The 18,081-nt window shown below is 39.4% G+C and overlaps 1 protein-coding gene across 2 annotated transcripts in view; it reads right to left on the bottom strand.

Annotated features, from left to right (window-relative positions):
- Nucleotides 1–14,351, bottom strand: part of LOC145440920 (E3 ubiquitin-protein ligase RNF123-like) — a 53,434-nt gene extending 39,083 nt beyond the window's left edge. For both annotated transcript variants that reach the window (XM_080318693.1, XM_080318695.1), the window contains exons 1-11: nt 13,344–14,351; nt 12,479–12,557; nt 10,040–10,137; nt 8,990–9,109; nt 5,522–5,662; nt 4,836–5,011; nt 1,728–1,795; nt 1,502–1,658; nt 1,278–1,358; nt 648–725; nt 474–581 (exon numbers count right to left, since the gene is read on the bottom strand). In XM_080318693.1, coding sequence (XP_080174819.1) covers nt 474–581; nt 648–725; nt 1,278–1,358; nt 1,502–1,658; nt 1,728–1,795; nt 4,836–5,011; nt 5,522–5,662; nt 8,990–9,109; nt 10,040–10,137; nt 12,479–12,557; nt 13,344–13,401 — 1,164 coding nt within the window. In that variant the 5' untranslated portion in view covers nt 13,402–14,351. The remainder of the gene's footprint in view (nt 1–473; nt 582–647; nt 726–1,277; nt 1,359–1,501; nt 1,659–1,727; nt 1,796–4,835; nt 5,012–5,521; nt 5,663–8,989; nt 9,110–10,039; nt 10,138–12,478; nt 12,558–13,343) is intronic.
- Between the last annotated feature and the right edge of the window lie 3,730 nt (nt 14,352–18,081).

The raw sequence follows: 18,081 nt of genomic DNA, 5'->3' as shown, positions 1-18,081 counted from the left end.
TGGCTGTCCTAGTCTCGAGTCATAGGACTTGGTTTGAGTCGTGAACATTTGCACAATGGCTCAGGTACAAGTCGATTCAATATTTGAAAAAATTTGAAATTCTTGAAAAAATGACTCGAGTCGCATCGCCAAAATATTGCGACTCGTGTCGGGCTCGAGTCGAGTCATGACTCGAGTCATTACAGCCCTGGCATTGTCACAAAGTGCAATGACATAGAAGTGGTCGTAAAAACACCAAATCACCTTTAATGTAATGCAGTTGTAGAACTGGCATTATATTCTTTGTGGGGACCCATAAAAGGCACTTGTTTCAATTTTCCCAGACTCGAGTACGCGACTCAAGCCTAATACTCGATCTAGAATCAAATCACTCAAGTACTCAAATTTTCCCAGGAGTAACCGTAACCAAATTGCCAAAAAACATACATAACCAATTTGTCATCAAAGAGAATGCGAAAAGCCGGGTGCGATACCTCTAAAAACATCCAGATCCAATCCAAAACTTGAAATAGCAATGCGGTAGAAAAAGCAGCGTTGTACAAAAACGGTAGTAGAGCAGATTCGACGACGTAACATTCATGCTGTCAAAGAACAGAGACTCGTCCGTAAACTCAAACTTTGCGGCAGATTTTCAAAAGACAACTCACCAACGACAAAGACAGTCTCTTGAAAATATGACTCGCGATAATGCTCTCCGTCACTGGATCCAGAAAAGCGGCCAGTTGCTGTAGAGACGAACATGTACAGAATAATACTGAAGAGGTAGATGCCAGCATACTTTGCTTCACACTGGTTTGCTATCCAAAGCAGCAACGTTGCACCGATTTAAATATATTCCTCAGAAAAACAGGGGCAATTGACACCAAGTCTACAGCAATACACTACAGGTCGCTGTGTGTTACTTTCCAAAGATATTACATAGACATTAGACATTCAGTTTCAAAAATAGTACATTGAGCTTAAGTCATCTGTTTGCCTCTATTGCTCAAATTTTCATGTCACATTAGGTGATATGATTGTTGATACAGTGTTGTTTCCAATTCTCTACTAGTTGCTGACGATTACCCCACCCCTACTGAATGTCAGCAGTAAATATTCGAGTTTATGCCAATATGAATGTATCATTCAATTGTATACTGAAGTTGTGTATCTCCAAGAGTCTCTTCACATCCAGTTAAAAACATCAGTTTTATCGAATTTTAAGCTAACGTGTTGCTACAGCTTTCAGATTCAAATCTTAACTAAAATTGCAAGTCTTCGCAATCGACGTTACTCACCGTTTTCTCCGCTTTCACGTTGAGTAACATACTGAGGCTTTTCACGAGATATTCCGCGTTGGATAATGTCTCAGGCGGACCCTGAATACGAATCGCAAAATAACTCGCTCCGAAATTAGAAAAAAAATAACCACAATGACTGCCAGCAAATTTACCAAAACCGGACTGAATTTCAAATTTCGACAGGTTCACAAGCCCCATGAACCCGGCCGGCTGCCGCATACCTGTATCGGAGAATATCCTGGGATCGGATGCTGCATAACGTGCGCTCCGTAGTTCACTTGCAATACCTCTTTGTACGCGACGCTAAAGGCCGGAAAGTAAGCGATTCCAGGTCCGGTTGGTATGTCCTCGAACGCGACGCCGAGATGCTTGCCGTTCCTGCATACAAACAGGCGTTCGCGTGAATGGAGTGATCTCGGAGCCAGAGATGGAGGTAAAATCACTCACAGAGAGAAGGACACCTTTCTGTTGTCGAGATCCAGGAAACACGTCACGACGTCGTTGGCGTTCCAAGTCTGAAATGGCAAGACGCGAAACTTGGCATCTGTTTATTTAATAGCGACCAGATAATGTCTTTTGCTCAGAGGTGATCAAAGTAGTCAAGAAAGCTACTCAAGTAGAAGTAGAACTAGCGACAAAAAAAATCTACTAAAGTACGAGTAGAAGTACTTGTTCCATAAGCCCCCTAACACTACTTGAAATATAAGTAGAATTGACTGACTTCAAATCGACTCAAGAAGTAAGTAGTTGTGAAAACGATCGTAATTAGGTCGCCTGGATTGTCAAAAGCTGCAAATTGAGCTATGCGAAAGTTGCAGAGCTTGATTCATATTGATACACCAGGAGGTATCCAATTTCCGACAGCATAAGCGTTCGTCCGCATCATGGGATGAAAATGATAGACAGCCCGTTTTAGAAAATATCATGATATGGCGGATTCCCCCAAATTATAAGGCCCGAAGTTTATTCGAAGAGAAATACGGAGGTCGGAGAAGTTGTGTCGGATACGGTTTGAACACTTTGCGCAATTAGTAAACGCTGAAAAAAAGTAGGGTGGATGGTAAAAATGCCATATTGTGTAGCTTTATTTCAGAAAATTACTACACTTGCTTTCATACTTCAACATGTATGACTGTTCTCCAGACAAAAGAACTGAAACTAATTAGAACTCAAAGCACCATACTGGAAATTGAAGGAGAAACATAAATGCTACTTCTAAAAGCGGGAAACATTTATTGGTGCCAATGGGAGCACTTGTTTAATATCGAGGGTTTTTAGGAGAAGCGCCCAAATATGAATACAAAATGCATCTCTGCCCAGCAGATCAATATGGAAGCATCGTCATAAATATATTGAACACGGCTAACGCGCAGAAACTATACAAGTTCATTGCACATAATAACCAGGCAAAGATTTCTGTCTAGTCATGGCGTTATTACCCGGATAGGCTATACCTTAGTAAGACGGTTGACAAAGAACTGACCAAGTCAGAAAACGATTGTCACGCGGCTCACAAGACACGATTGGTAGAATTGGTTACTATACCGAGGTAAAGGTCAACGTTTACATTGAGCTAGGAACACCTATGTCATACTGCATGAGAGTACAGTACCGGTGATGGAAGTTGGCCTAGAGATTACCCTATCTGCTTTATGTTTGACATTACAGTCACTGCATTAGGTATGGGGCTAGGCAATAATTCTAATGTATCAAGTCAAGTACCGGTAGTGAGAGGATTGAGTGCTGAAAATACTCATTGCCTTTAAGAGTTAATTTATCAATGAATATTACAGTTTCGATAGTACTTTCCACCACGTAGAAGCCTTTACATCTCGATTGGTCATATCGCAGCATACGAAACACGTAGTGCATAGCTATGCCCTATAGTGGGAATGACATTTCTGCGAGGTCTCCATCAACCCACAGCATTGCCACAAAGCGCGACGAAATGGGCATGGTCGAAAAATGTAGAGCAGCCACCATACACTTGGTGGTCGCATAAAAGGCAGGGTTGTAATGACACGAGTCATGACTCGATTTTTTGATGACTCGACTCGATTCATTCTATCAAATGCGTAAAATAACTCGACTTGTACTCGAGTCATTGTGGCCGGCTCTAACTAAGTCATATGACTCGAGACTAAGACGACTAAGACAGACATTTCATTGTAACTTCAAAGAATAGTAAAGTCACCACATCATTGGTCTATCAGTCTGGATACTTGGAAAATAGGGCCAGACTCTGTCAAGACTGAGGAAAATTACTATATTATGAATGCGAGTCATTCTAGATCAGAGAGCAGAGTTGAAAAAGTGGCTTGAACCGGATTGAACTGAAAACTGAACAGTGAACATAATGACATAGACTCGGACTCGAGTCAAAACACGATGACTTGGACTCGACCAACTACTAGCTAACTTGGACTCGGACTTGACTGGGTGGTGTATTGAAAATGACTGGATTTGACTCGAGTCAAAACTACAAACGTGAGATTGACTTGCGACTCGGAACCTTGTGACTTGATTAGAACCCTGATAAAAGGTACATATTTCAACTCCCACCTCCGTCACTGTAATAATGTACCGTAATTTTCCATGTGTAATGTGCAAAATTTTACCGATTTTTTTTTCTAAAATTGGGGGAGCGTATTATGCATGCATGGGTACAACAAGCCTTGAAAAAATCTCCCTCGAAATATAATTTGAAATCACACCTTTCTTCATGTTTATTTTAATCGCGCATCATATTCATATTCAGCCATCATGCCCCGCAATTCGTATTATCAGTGTTACGCTCTGCCAATTAGCGAGAAGCGTGTTGCCAATTAGCGTCTGCGTTGCACAACAGCAAGCCATCTCCTGCCGAGTTGGTTTGCCGTGTTTGTGTGCGAGTAAAATTGCTGCCTGCGCAGCAATCCTCGCTAATTCATCGCGTCAACGACAGGCCTGAACAATCGCATATACAACACGCCACGTGCGCAAGATGTGATCGCTTGCCTACACACTACAGTCGCATCTTCAACAGACCTGGTGCGCACGATATATTCGTTGGCCTGAGAAATCGCATCTGTAATATGCCTCGTGTGCAAGATGTAGCTGGCCTGAACTATCGCGTCGCGAGCCTCGCAGGCTTCGGTTGCTGTCTACCATCGTTTAGAGACAATGCCGTTAAGTGTATGATGATTAGCAATCCTTATGTCATGATTGTTCAACAGTGACATCGCAAAACAGAATGACATCGAATACTAAAGCATAACTATTCATGTACTTCGAATGCAAGGTGCATACTATACATGGGTACAGGCTTTTTCCCAGAATTTACACGCCATTTCAAGGGTGCGTATTATACATGGGGGCGCACTATATTCGGAAAATTACGGTAATGAATAACACTCAAACACTGGACTCAGCTGGAAGCCTAATACTGATACAGAATCGAATCACTCGGGTAGGCCTACTCTCTTTTGCCCATCCCTCATTGTGAGTGGGTTGCCATCATGAAAGCAATGCAGAACATCATTACTAATAGCAAGCCATATCCGATTGAAAACATACCTCTCCGTAACGCATGCTGTCCCTGCTATTCCATTTGGCCTCGCGGTAACCGTCAAAAGCGTACGAGTAGGGGGTATCGCCGACACCCTCCTCTCTCGTAAACTTGCAAGACGCGGTACACCATCCGATTTGCAGCAAGCCGGCTGAACCCAGGACCACCTCATACATCCATTTACCTACGACAGAAAATATTGGTTCACTTGACACATCAACAAATCATTAATGTGTATAAATATTGAATAGTGTATTCGTATTGGAAAATACCCGAATATACTATATACTACTACTATACTACTACCATATAACTACTACAAATACACTATCGAATTAACTATTCAATTGTATATTCAAGATTCTGTACCTTCAAGAGTCTCTTCAGATAATTATATATATATTTAGTTTCAACTGATTTAAAAATTTAGAAATCAATATTCACTTCCGTCTCTTTGACAGTTCTCATCAAAATATTGCATGAACCGAATCTGCAAATTAATGGGGAGGAATAAGGCGCTTTTGGTACGTTATTATGCCAGGGTTCATTAGAGCAATATACGAGAAAATGCACATTCAATAGAAAGGAACCGAAGGTAAAATCAATTCACTGACGCGTGTTCAATGTGAACGTTGAGATATTTACAGAGATTAAATATCATTGACATAACACTAGTCAAAGATCGAAATCTCACCCTTGAAAACGCAGCACGTAGCTTTGACGGATTGAAAATTCATGTTTCCAATCACCGTGAAAGGGTCATCGGTTGACTCGCCCAGAGTATGGCTCTGCAGTTGGACTTCGCGAGGGCCGAGTCTGCCGTCCCGGTGTTCCACTGAACGAAATAGAGCTGGTCGTTATAAACGTCTCTTGACAAAGCAGTCAGTAGGGTTATATTTGATACTTGGCCTACTTTCCGTCAATTGCTCGTCAACATTCAAGAATAACTAGTATATTTCTGATGCGGACACTCTGTATTCCATCTTTACGAACCTCATTGCGGTTCTAATGTGCACTGAATTAACACGAAGCAGAAGCTGACATCATTGTGAAAAAGATGAGATGATGTTCTAAACCTAAATCGCAGATACAACAGCTGGACATGGAAACATGCAGTGACTGACTAGTCTTTTTTCACAATGTAGCTACACAATCGCTAATTGGTGTGATCAAAATCTGTAGATCAATATAATTCACAATCGAACAATTCCAGGAATATCCAAACTACCAACAATTGATTTTTTGAGTAGTTCTAGTTCTAGCTGCGAATTTTGAAAAGCGAGTAGTCCTAGTTCTAGTCCTAGTTTTGGATATTCAAAAGTGAGTAGTTCTAGTTGCTCATTTGAAAATAATTAATGTGCCGAACAACTAGTAAGCATGTGCCGTCGTTTGTCGTGCGTAGTCGGGGGTGTTATTTCGGGGCTCGAAATCCTACCCACTTAAAACTTGTATTGATGGTCTTCTGCAAAACCGGCCCAATGGGATAAAAATTGCTTCAGAATTGAATCTAGTAAGGTTTTAGTTGGTTGGTTGCCGATTTTCAAAGATAATTAAGTCTGGATGTAAGTTGTGAAAAGTTAGTTGTAGTTCTAGTGCAGACCTGGGCAAAGTGCAGCCCGCGAGCTATTTTGTGCGGCCCGCGAAAGGTTGCTTGGAATTCACAACATAAAACCTGCTTTTTGAATGACTAAAACCATAGGCTGTATCAAATGAACAGGAAATTCGTTTACTTTGAAGCCTATTCCTTAATATGCCACGATTACGCTGCCTATACGTACTTAGCATGCGTAGTCCACATTCAAAATAAAGGCAATGTGTCAAAGTATGAGTAACAATTGAAGTCACAAGAAATAACTCTTTCCATATAGTTTAGTTCAAACCTTCCTTGTTGCCATTGTCCCATTACGCATTATACGGTATGTGTTTCAATTCCTTACGTGACATGTTTCCAAATCCCTAATTCGTAAAACAAGTCAATCAGTGCTCGCGATTACTACATGACTCTTCATATCTATCACCCATGAAGGATTAACGGGCATGCCAAAAAAGAAAGCTGAAATCAGAAATTCAAAGAAGGTACGATACGACCAATCGAGGTTTACGGACTTCCGCAGTTAGGTTTAGAATTTATAGCACTAAATATCCGCATACTCAAGTCAGAGGTAAACCCATCCTTTCAGTTTTTGCCGAGCATGTCGCTGAAATTAAGGATATTAATTGAAGTCGGTATTATGACAAAACCACGAGACACTCGGTCAAGGGAGGGCGAAGTTCAGAAAAACTACAAGCATCGCTCAATATAAATGCTAGTTAAGCTGCACACTGCTCGGAAGGCAGCGACCAAGAAAATAAGCTTTGTACTATTGCATATACATTTCAGTGCAGTGGTTCTCGAACTTGGAGACGTGAAAGCATCAGAAGGGTGGCGCGAAGCCAAAGTTTATTGAAAAAAATTTTCGCGCTGTGCGCGATGTACCCCAACTTATAGTTGTTGCTCTGTGTATTGTCCGGCTTTGATGTCACAATTCTCTCATCAACGGCCATAATCTTCCATGTTATCAAACTATCCGTTCGGATTGCTAGCATTCTGGTTGCACTTTTTCATATTTTGTGATATCATGATAAAGGGGTGCGAAATTGTTCACTATCCTAAAGGGAGTCGTGCCTAAAAAAATTTGAGAACCACTGTCTTAATAGAAGAATGTGGATAGGGGTCTAAAGAGAGCTAAAATGTATCATGTTTAACATTGTTTCGAATCATGGCAGCAAATAGGTATTTTTTAATTAACCGCCACTTTCTTATTACCTAATATCAACACATCTACTGAGCAGCATTTGATAACAATGTAATTTAGAAATAAAATTAAAATACGCTGGAGAATACAGCTAAAAATTTACAATCTGCCCGCCAACGTATTTATTTTTCTAATTTGGCCCGCAGAGGAAAATAATTGCCCACCCCTGCTCTAGTTTCAAGTTTTGAAAATTGAGTGTTTCTAGTTGCGCATTTTAAAAATCCACGTCTGTGCTAAAGCCCCAGATTCTACAAAGATGTTGATACCAACTAGTAACAAACTAGTAACTACCATACAAAGAAAACTACAATTTTCAAATCATTTACCAACCAAATGCTACACATTACAGTGCCCTAATATCATGACATACTGGGCTAGAGCTCCTGGAACTTATCAACACACATAGGAATGAGCCTTTGACGTTATAGTAGGCTACATGAATTCCCTTTTGAGGGTAATACAGGATCAAATTAGATTACATCGCAGCCCGTGGCTTGTTCTGTGATTGCTACACGACGAATCTTTCGCAAATCTTTATTCTCCATAGAAAATGTCACAATTCGGATAACATTGGTCATGGTCATTGGTCAGCTGCCTCTTGGCGTTAAACACGATTGAAGTAGCTATATACAAAACAATCGCAGACTCAAGGGGCGTAATCACACAGTCGTACCACACTACAGCAACAGTGAACTGAAATTAATATCTCATCAGGCTTGAATTGTTCACAACATTTCGATATCTCGTGAACTACAGTAAATATTGCTTAGAGTTCCACCAGCAAGCTACTTGCAGTTAATTCTAGAAATATTTTAATCTACTTCCTACAAGCCATCAATGAGACATAAATCCAATGCCAAACACAAGGATTGCAGCAAAGAACAAAATACCTTCCCAGGTAATACAAACATATGTTAGCAAAAAAATCAAATGATCTGATATTGTAATACAAGCTGGTCTCAATGACAAGCGCATTTTTGGGCAGTATCGCCCAAAACTCAAACTGAGCTTTGTGATTAGTCATATTTTTATGCTTATATAGAAACAGAAACGTCACGACTCACGATGTCCATTTTTCAAATTTATACAAATCAATTTTTTGTAAGATTTCCTATTTTTTTCCAGCTATATCTTGGCTGATTTCTGTGTTTGTCACCTTGCTTCAAAGTTAACCATGGCCAAAAGTAAACAAAAAGTTGATTTTATCAACGACAATATATCTAGAGTGGTCTTTTTAGGTGTTTGGTCCAGGGGCTAAGCCTACATTAAAAATACTGATTGAATCCTGAAATTTTCGATCTGTTATGAGCTAGCAATGAATTGGGTAGATTGGTGTGTGTTTGCCAGCGAAATCTTAAACGACGTACATTCGTATTCTTGACTCTTTTCTCTGTCGACGTCTTTAGGGTCGACCTTTTTATCGGTGAATAATCCTTTCAAGATAGAACTTCGCTTTGACGAGCTGCCCGAACTTGAGCTTGGTTTGTCTGCGATAGAAATTATGCTATTTTGAATAGGAGAAAGGAAATCATGCGGAAATCAAATTGTATGGTTCGAGCTCCAACAAAAACGATCGAGTGAAGTAGCCAGCAGGGTTGTAATGACTAGAGTCGCGATTATTTGGTGACTCGACTTGACTCGAGTCATTTTCTCAAGTATGAAAATTGACTCGACTCGAGTCAATTTGTGTATCGACTCGACTTGTACTCGAGTCATTGCGCATGACTCGGACCAAGTCATATGACTCGAGACTGGGTCTACCAAGACAGGCCTTTCATCGTAATTTCAAAGAATAGTGAAGTTATTACACTACCATATTATTTTATCGTCTATCAGTACTGGTAATTGAGAATGCTACCGGAAAGTGAACATTAAAAGTGAGGAAAATTAGTAATTATGAACGCGAAGCATTCGATATCACCGAGCAGAGTTGTAAAAAGTGGGTTTTCACATAACATTATCTCGGAAATGAACGGTCAACACAATGACTTAGATTTGGACTCGAGTCAAAACATTATGACTCGGACTCGGCACTCTACTCTGTGACTTGGACTTGACTCGATGGTGAATTGAAAATGAACCTGAATTTCGCTCTAATCTAATTTAACAATTAGATTTATCTAGATTTACAAGCATGGAAGCAACAAGTTCATCAACAAAGTAACGTTGACTGCTTGATAACACTATTAGCGACCTACATAAGTTCCAGCTAACAATTTTGGACATTATAGGCCCACACACCAACACGTTCAGAACTGGAGTACAAACACATGTTCAAGAGATGTTATCCTGACCTAAGAGACCACAAGGCTTGTTTAAAGAAGTGATCGGCTGAAGATGGTTAATGATGGTGCATTGAGCATGACATGTGAACCCCTGTTCAAGCTCAACCGTCTTCATCATACGCAATAACTAACCAGCAGATAATATCAATTCCGGCTTGGTGCCCTCCGGGTTGACCAGTACGCTGGTTATATGCTTCTCCAGGTTATGGAAGCCAAGTGTTTCCGAGTGACTGAAAACATGAAAAAAACGTTTTCTAATAAAACATATCAAACACATTAAAAGCACTTCACTACAGGATACAGCCCAATTCAGTAATGAACAGTTGAAGGAATTCTAAAAAAAATCCAACACTCTCCACACTATAAATCAACAAGTATCCAACTTCCTCAACCCATACTGGAGTGAAATATATTATATGACACAGAAGCAAACTTGGGCAACTATATAATTATAGGTATACAATTCGACTAACTGGAGCGAAATGCCAGTAATCTAATTCTAATCTAATTTGAGATATGTTCCTTTGCTCTACTTCCAATTCTGATCCAATTTGTGAAATGTTTCCACACTCTAATTTCAATTCTTTGGAATGCAATAACTGGTTTTTCAGAAGATTCGACAGGACGCAAAACAAGCCAAGCTTGCTGTACAAAGATTTGAATTGGTTTGTCCCATGACTGCACTGAGGGCTTGATCAAAGTTCGAATGAAGGTCCCCCTTACTGCAATTATACACTTACAGACTTATGCATATTTCTTTACCATATAGATTGGAACAGACAAATACTTTTTGATGGAATCAACCTATGAACATCGACAGAGATGTTGAATAGTGTATGTGTTTTGGTACAAGCCTGGAGCTAAACAATTTTTAACACAACCAACTGAATATGTGTTATAGTGAGGAGAATAGAAAACTTCAGACATTTTCTCAAAAAAACGATGACTGGCAAGGTTGTAAATGCTAAAATAGGCCTACCCAATAAGCTACTACCTACCAGTGACCTACAGAGTACAGACTACAGATCATAATTATTCCCATAAGAATATTGTAGTAGGCTATTGATGACATCCTCATGACTCATGCAACACTGTCTATTGTCCATATCCGGGTTGCTTTAGCTTATAGTTACCGGTAGATGGAAAATAGGTACTATGGTTCTGCGAAGCATTTTCAAGGGGTCAGCGAAGATTCCTAATTTTCAAAATGCTTGAAAACCGAATTCGTATTTTTTAAATAAGAGAAGTCAGAAGAAGTTTCGCTGCACTACTGCTAAAACTTCAGGACTCACATAAACAGAATGGCCGTCTGAGATGAATATTGTACTACGCAAACTCGTTTTGATTGCCTAATTGCCAACAGCCTACTGATACAAACATATTTCTATTTTGAGATCTTTTGTTAGGGTTTTGGAAAGAAATTATTTGTAAAATCCATTTCCTCTTGTGATATACGTGACCGCTATTCCATAATGTCTTCAAGAGCTGCTAGATAGAAATGACTAGGCTGGACGTTATATGTTAATTTAAAATATGTTTCTCAATTTTGACGCCATCTAGCCCGTTATGCAATAATACCAAAGGCGTCGTCAGGAGCGTTGCGCGTTATTATTACATTTACCTTCAGTCTTCACATATATTTCTGAAAATGGATGTTCGGCATTCGTTCATTTCAAATTTTGTGATACGATTGTTGATATACAATGTTCTTTCCAATTCTCTACTAGTTGCTGACGATTACCCCTGACGAGTGTCAGCCGAAAATATTCGGGTTCATTTCAATATGAATATATTATTTAATCATTTCAAATCGACGGCGCGGATTTTCAAAACACGACCGCATATTTCAATGGAAATAATAAAAGTCTTCCCAAATATATTATTTCCAAGAAAAGTCATTTTGTTGCAGTTTATCACTGGTCTACAGTTAACATTTGCGCAAGACATCACGGTTGCATATAATTAGCTAAATTTAAACTAAAAATCGGAGGGTCCGTGGGGGTCTGTGACAGTCCAAAGTGGTCGAGAACCACTGCCCTGAAGTATATAATCACCTACAACAGGAAAATGCTAAAGATGAAAATTCTAGTCTCATTCATTTCTAACAGAAGGCTACACAAAGACATCTGAAGAACACAAATCATTATTTGACTAAGAACAATTAGCACTGGAAATTCGCAAAATTATGATTTTAATGTACCCTTGCAATTTCAATTTGAATAGCAATAGTGGACAGATCCTTTCGTTAGAATCAATAGATTTCAAGATAACTTTATGCCCCGAATTCAACCGAAAGGCAAATCTTGATACCATCTCCCAGGGGAATGATTATACCATGTACCAAGGCGTTTTCACTACTTAAAAGCGACTATTCAGTTGTCAGGGTGGGCAAATGAGCTGAATGGATCCACCAGCAACCAGGTAGTTTGCAAATGACAAGCAAACCACAGCTTGTACTGCTGTTTAGTTCTCCCCCAAAATGTTGAACGCCAAGCAAGTATATTCATTCACTGCTGTCTCATGTGGGTACACAACAATTAGGAAAATAAATGTCCATTTCAAATAGGCTACCTTTTGAAGGAGGTCTGCTTTGGGTAAACCTTTTTGGGGAATACTTTCGATAATATGACATTCAGCTTGTCGGGAGGACCTGCGAAACAAAAACGATACAACTTTTCAACATAACCTGCAGGCATTCGAACCACACAAATGATGATCAGCCATTGTCTCAAAAGGAAGAATTCAAGGACAGTTGCAAAAAATGTTAGACAATATGTTTGTTAACAATGCCACTAACTACGGTTTGGCGATAAAATCGTGACGATATCAAACTATGAAAGAAACATACATCAGTATGGCTTATTGAAACTTTTACAGGTGTTCAAATGCAAAATTTCTAGTTTATTTCATTACTAAGCCTAGCAATGGCTGTGAAACTGTCAAATAAATGCTCTGCAGTTTTGAAAATGCACCTTGAGCTAGTTGTCATCTCTCTCCTGTTGCCATGCTTGAATTATGTTCAATTGGGCGACATGTTGCCAACATTTTTTCAACATTACAATAACCTATTAGCAATTATATACTTACTGGGGCACACCCATTAACCTGTATGGAGTCGGTGTCCTGTGCTCACACTATATTTTATTTTATTATTGTTTTTTATTAAATTACTTTAACATGGAGAATCATCGCTGCTCACCTGATATATCAGGCAAAACGTACCGAGATTCCAGTAGGGCCCATTAACAATTCAAAGATTAAAATTCACATATTAGCTAATGAGAGCGAGTCACTAATGCCACAACAGATAATTGCTTGCCAAGATGCTAAAAATAGTCCTATCAGTTTCCATTAGATCTAGAAGCCCAATAAACACTGCAAGTGCTGGTAACTTGTAAATATCATGAGTAGGACTCGAAAAAATTTGATTACTTACATATTTTTACATCCTTCAACTTGCCCGACTGTGTTGACTTGATGCTGCACGTAGCCATAATGCAACACACTCCTCACACAAAGCAGTGGAACACTGCTATCACTTTACCTAATTGGTATAAATATACAACACCGAAGTCGACTATTTTATTTATTCTATTAAAAGACAACAATTGAGCGGTTGAGTATCATAGATACATCAGGTAACAACATTGGAGAAGCAAGTCAAACTTGCTAATATAAACGGATTTCAAACATGTACAGGTTACATATATATATTTTAGGTGGCCAGGTCAAGTTAACGGTGCGTGTCAAAACCAGACATCTTAATTTTAATATGATAAAACATATATCAGGATGCCACATCACATGTAGGCTATAGGCTACACATTACAATCGTATTTCATTATGATATTCCGCAATTAATATTTTCAAAACGCTCAGATTTGGACAACTACAAAATTTTCATCTCTTCTAAATTAGATTGTCAGAATTAGAATTATAGCTACACATTTTTTTCCAAATTAGATTAAAAATTTGCACAAACTTGGACATTGTATCACGTTCAGTTTATATTAAATCAGAGCTCACTCTCTTAAGATCAGCAAATGTCTGTACAGCAAGCTTGGCTCGTTTCGCACTATACAGTTTTCAGCATTTCAAGAAAACCAGTAAGATTTCAATTGAAATCAGAGCATAGAAACATTTCACAAATTAAATTAAAATTAGAGCAAAGAAACATTTTTGACAAATTAGATTAGAATTAGATTAACGGCATTTGGCTCTAATTAGTCACATTACACTACTAAAATTATCTAGTTGTCCAAATCTGCCGAGATGTAAATAACGAAATAATTTCAAGGGATATAACATTTTTACACTTCGAATTTCAAAAATTGAAGCCCAAATTAATAATGTGATTATGAAAAGATGGATGAAATTCATCAACACCTAACAATTCCGAAAATATTCTTCTCCTAATCATGAAACCTGTAAACAGTCCCTTAATGACGCTTTCCAACATATCGTAATCCACAATAAATACAACTTTGTATGTCACCACTATCTAAATTAATATATACCCGAGGATGACCAAGTGCAGCTTCAACTGTGGCACCATCACAGAACGCCACTCTACCGTCAACCTCTATGGGAGGGATCTCGTCTACCATGTCCACAGCCCAGTTTTGGTTAACAGTCTTCTTTCTGTCGATGAACCTTTGCCTTCTCCAATCTTTTTCTTCAAAGAATTGGCCGGTGTGCGTTACTTCTTCCGTCACCGTAGGTGGATTATCGCCGCGAACAGCTTTGAATTTTCCATCGACGACCACGAATTTTGGTTTAATTGTGGAAGATATCGCTGATTCAGTGGGTCCGACATCGGACATGTAACGAATTCCACAGACAGCTCTGCGGCTAATCCGTAGAAAATTCATGTCGATTGTGATACCTGGAAGGAGATGGGATTGGATGGTCCAACTAGTTTATCGTTCCAATAAAAAGGCTATTGGAGCTGCCTTCGCAACACATTCACGCCAAAATTATTCCCAGTTCCTGTTCACCAGAATACAATCCCAGTTGACTTTGCTTTGACCACTTCCGGTTCTACAAAGGAGCTCCGGTTGTTAAAACGAAACCCGTATGGTTGAACGAGTCGATGAAGAAAGAGAGAGAGAGAGAGAGAGAGAGAGAGAGAGAATTCTAATTGATCAACATTCATTCGGTAGTTGATCCATCATTGGTTGATCCACAGCCTATGGTTATGGCTATGGTTGCTTAATTGGCTCATTCATTCATTTATTCAAACATTCATTTATGTCTATTGATTTGATGACGTTTAATGATTTGATCATATGTTATAAACAGGGTTACCCTGAAATCCGATACAGATTTCACGTCTGTTATGGCAATTTTAGTTGTCTCTGTACGATCGCCCGACTCTCAAAACTCTAAAGGAGGAGCAATTGCTAAAAAGTAGGACATTTAGGCAAACTCGGGGGACATTGTAGATTTCTTGAAAAGGGAGGACATATATGGTAACCATCAGAGGTTGTCAAAGTAGTCAAGAAAGCTACTCAAGTAGAAGTAGAAGTACTTCTTCCATAAGCAACCTAAAAGTACTTGAAGTAGAAGTAGAATTTGCTGGCTTTTAATCAGGGATATATATATCCCTGCTTTAAATCTACTCTAGTGAGTAAGTAGTTTTGAAAACGGTCATAATACGTTCGCATCGACTTTCAAAAGCTGCAAATTGAGCTATGCAGAAGGTTCAGAGAGCTTCATGTACAATGCATATTGATGCATCCCATAACTTATAAATTTCTGACAGAATTAGCATTCGACCGCATCATGAGATGCAAATGATAGTTTTGTTATGGAAATGAGATACTAATCTTATGTTTACTCGAACATCCCGTTTAGAAAATGTCATGGCATGTTCCCTCACGCATATTACTGCCTTTAGTTTGGTCAAAGAGCAATGCGGAGAAGTTGTATGAATACGATGTTAACACTTTGCGCGATTCATATACGATAATAAAAAAATGGCACGACGTTAAAATGCCATATGGTGTAATTATATATTCGGAAAATAGAGGGCAATGCTAGACTTGCTTTTAAACTTATACATGTACGTTCTCCGGACAAAAGAACTGAGACTAATTAGAACTCTAAGTAATGATACTGCGACTTGAACGAGAAATACCAATGCTACATCAGAAAAGCGGAAAATGTAGTAGCCTACATGTATTTTGTCGAGACAGTCTAAACGGTGGTCTGCTAAAACAGACCGAGCGCTCAAACAGTCAGAGATTACGATATGGTTGGTGTGCTATATTGCAAAACTGTAATTTCAAACGTTATGATGAGCCATATTTACTGTAATGAAATATGTCATGTGGGCGACAATGCGGTGCGAAGGGAACCAATCAACCTGCTACCTAAATAATATTCACTTTCGTGGAAACAAATTTGTAACTCCATATCTACTTTGTGTGAAGCGCGACGGAAATTCTGGGTTTGACTTGAATTATTTTTAAATTGAAAGTGAGAACTCCGTGAAAACAGCCCGAGGATTCCGCAGTTTCTTTTTCTAATTGGAGGGTTACACTACTTCTACTTGAAAAAATTAAAATAGCGAAAAGTAAGTAAGCAGATCACAAAATATTATGAAGTAGAAGTAGAAGTAGCGAAAATTCTATCTACTTGGGTAAGTACCAGTAGTAGAGGGAAACTACTTGAGTACTTCGAAAAAGTAGAAGTACTTCGTTGCTGGCCAGTGACCACCTCTGGTAACCATCGCCATAAAGATATTATTGTCGCTGCAATACTGTCACTGTACAACGTGGAACGCAAGATTGTTTAATTTTTGAACCTTGAATTTAAGACCGCATGGTCCACCGTCGCCTCCCAATCCATAGCGATTTGCCTGCTGTATTTGTTGGTGAGATGAATAATATACTGACTGACTGGTTGCAGATGGCGCAGAGTCCAGCACGCGTAGCGCGGTTTGCGAATTATAATCAACCAAACTGGGGTGATTTGATGATTTCGCATTAAGAGGGAGAGATATGGTATTCTTTTTCGCCTGCACCATCGAGATGCTTTGACGGCGGAGATGCGATACGGCCTTTATAGTAAGGTCATCTAGTCTACACCCCCGGTTTTTTCTCCTCCATGCTATCCGTGATTGCTGAGCGCCTAGCAGGATAGCCGCAGATATCAGTTTTTGAGTCTTTGGTCTGACCCGGCCGGGGATCGAACCCACGACCTACCGATCGAGAAGCCGGACGCACAACCATTACACTATCTCGCACGGCAACTGCACTGTTTTTGTACCCAACGTTCAAGTTGTAATTACAGTGTGTTCGAAATTATGATTGCTCCAATGCTCCATATTCCGTATATTTATAATTGCATTTCGAATTTTCTTCCGGATAAGAATTACAACTTACAAGATCATCATCTTGCCTCTATTAGAAATTTTATTCTTTCAAAAACATCACAAATTTAGAATAGGCCTACAATGAAAAGATAGGAAGGTGTCGAAACGACTTGTACTAGTTCTCGCATTTACAATTAGTCTACTCCTTTCTGCTTTCGTCGCTGAATATTTAAGTATCGACATCCTATGATGTTTATTAATTCAATCATAGCCCGAAAACTAGTGTCTGTCGACGAAGAGTGCACGGAGCTATGATCCCTCCCACAAACGAGGTCTCTGTTAAGCGTTTCTTGCGACGAGTGACTAAATGCTTGTTATATTCATAAGCCTGCCACGTGGGGAAAATTGATCGACGCGGTGCGTGTACGAGATTGATTACGTTAGGTTCTATATAGCCAAACATATGTGATGATTATTACCAGTCACCAATTCTGTTCGATAACATAGGAGGCCAACATCCAAATCGGCTATTTGTCTCGGGGTATCCGCGAAAGTTGACGATCAAACAATCGAGTTTTTATTTCATTTGTGTAGTGTTGTCATTCGCGTTTCTCTCTACCAATCATCGTCGCTAAGTAGTCGAGATAAGACAGAAAACCTGACACCCATCAACCCATCATTCCTATGTTAGTTTGATATCCACGTGAGGTACGTTTCCTGATCTGCAACCATGTTCCCCGCACACTATCCTACAGGCTACCTGGCAAATAGACATAACTGATTTGTGTTCAACATTGCCAGAGTTGTGCATAATTCCATTGGCAAAATTATCACGCATTGCTCCACCCTCCGTCGA

Source organism: Botryllus schlosseri, chromosome 6 (genome assembly GCF_051294905.1).
Source record: "Botryllus schlosseri isolate E-star chromosome 6, Bs_hap1, whole genome shotgun sequence".
NCBI classification, from domain to species: Eukaryota; Metazoa; Chordata; class Ascidiacea; order Stolidobranchia; family Styelidae; genus Botryllus; species Botryllus schlosseri.
This window is presented reverse-complemented; position numbering and strand designations above follow the sequence as displayed.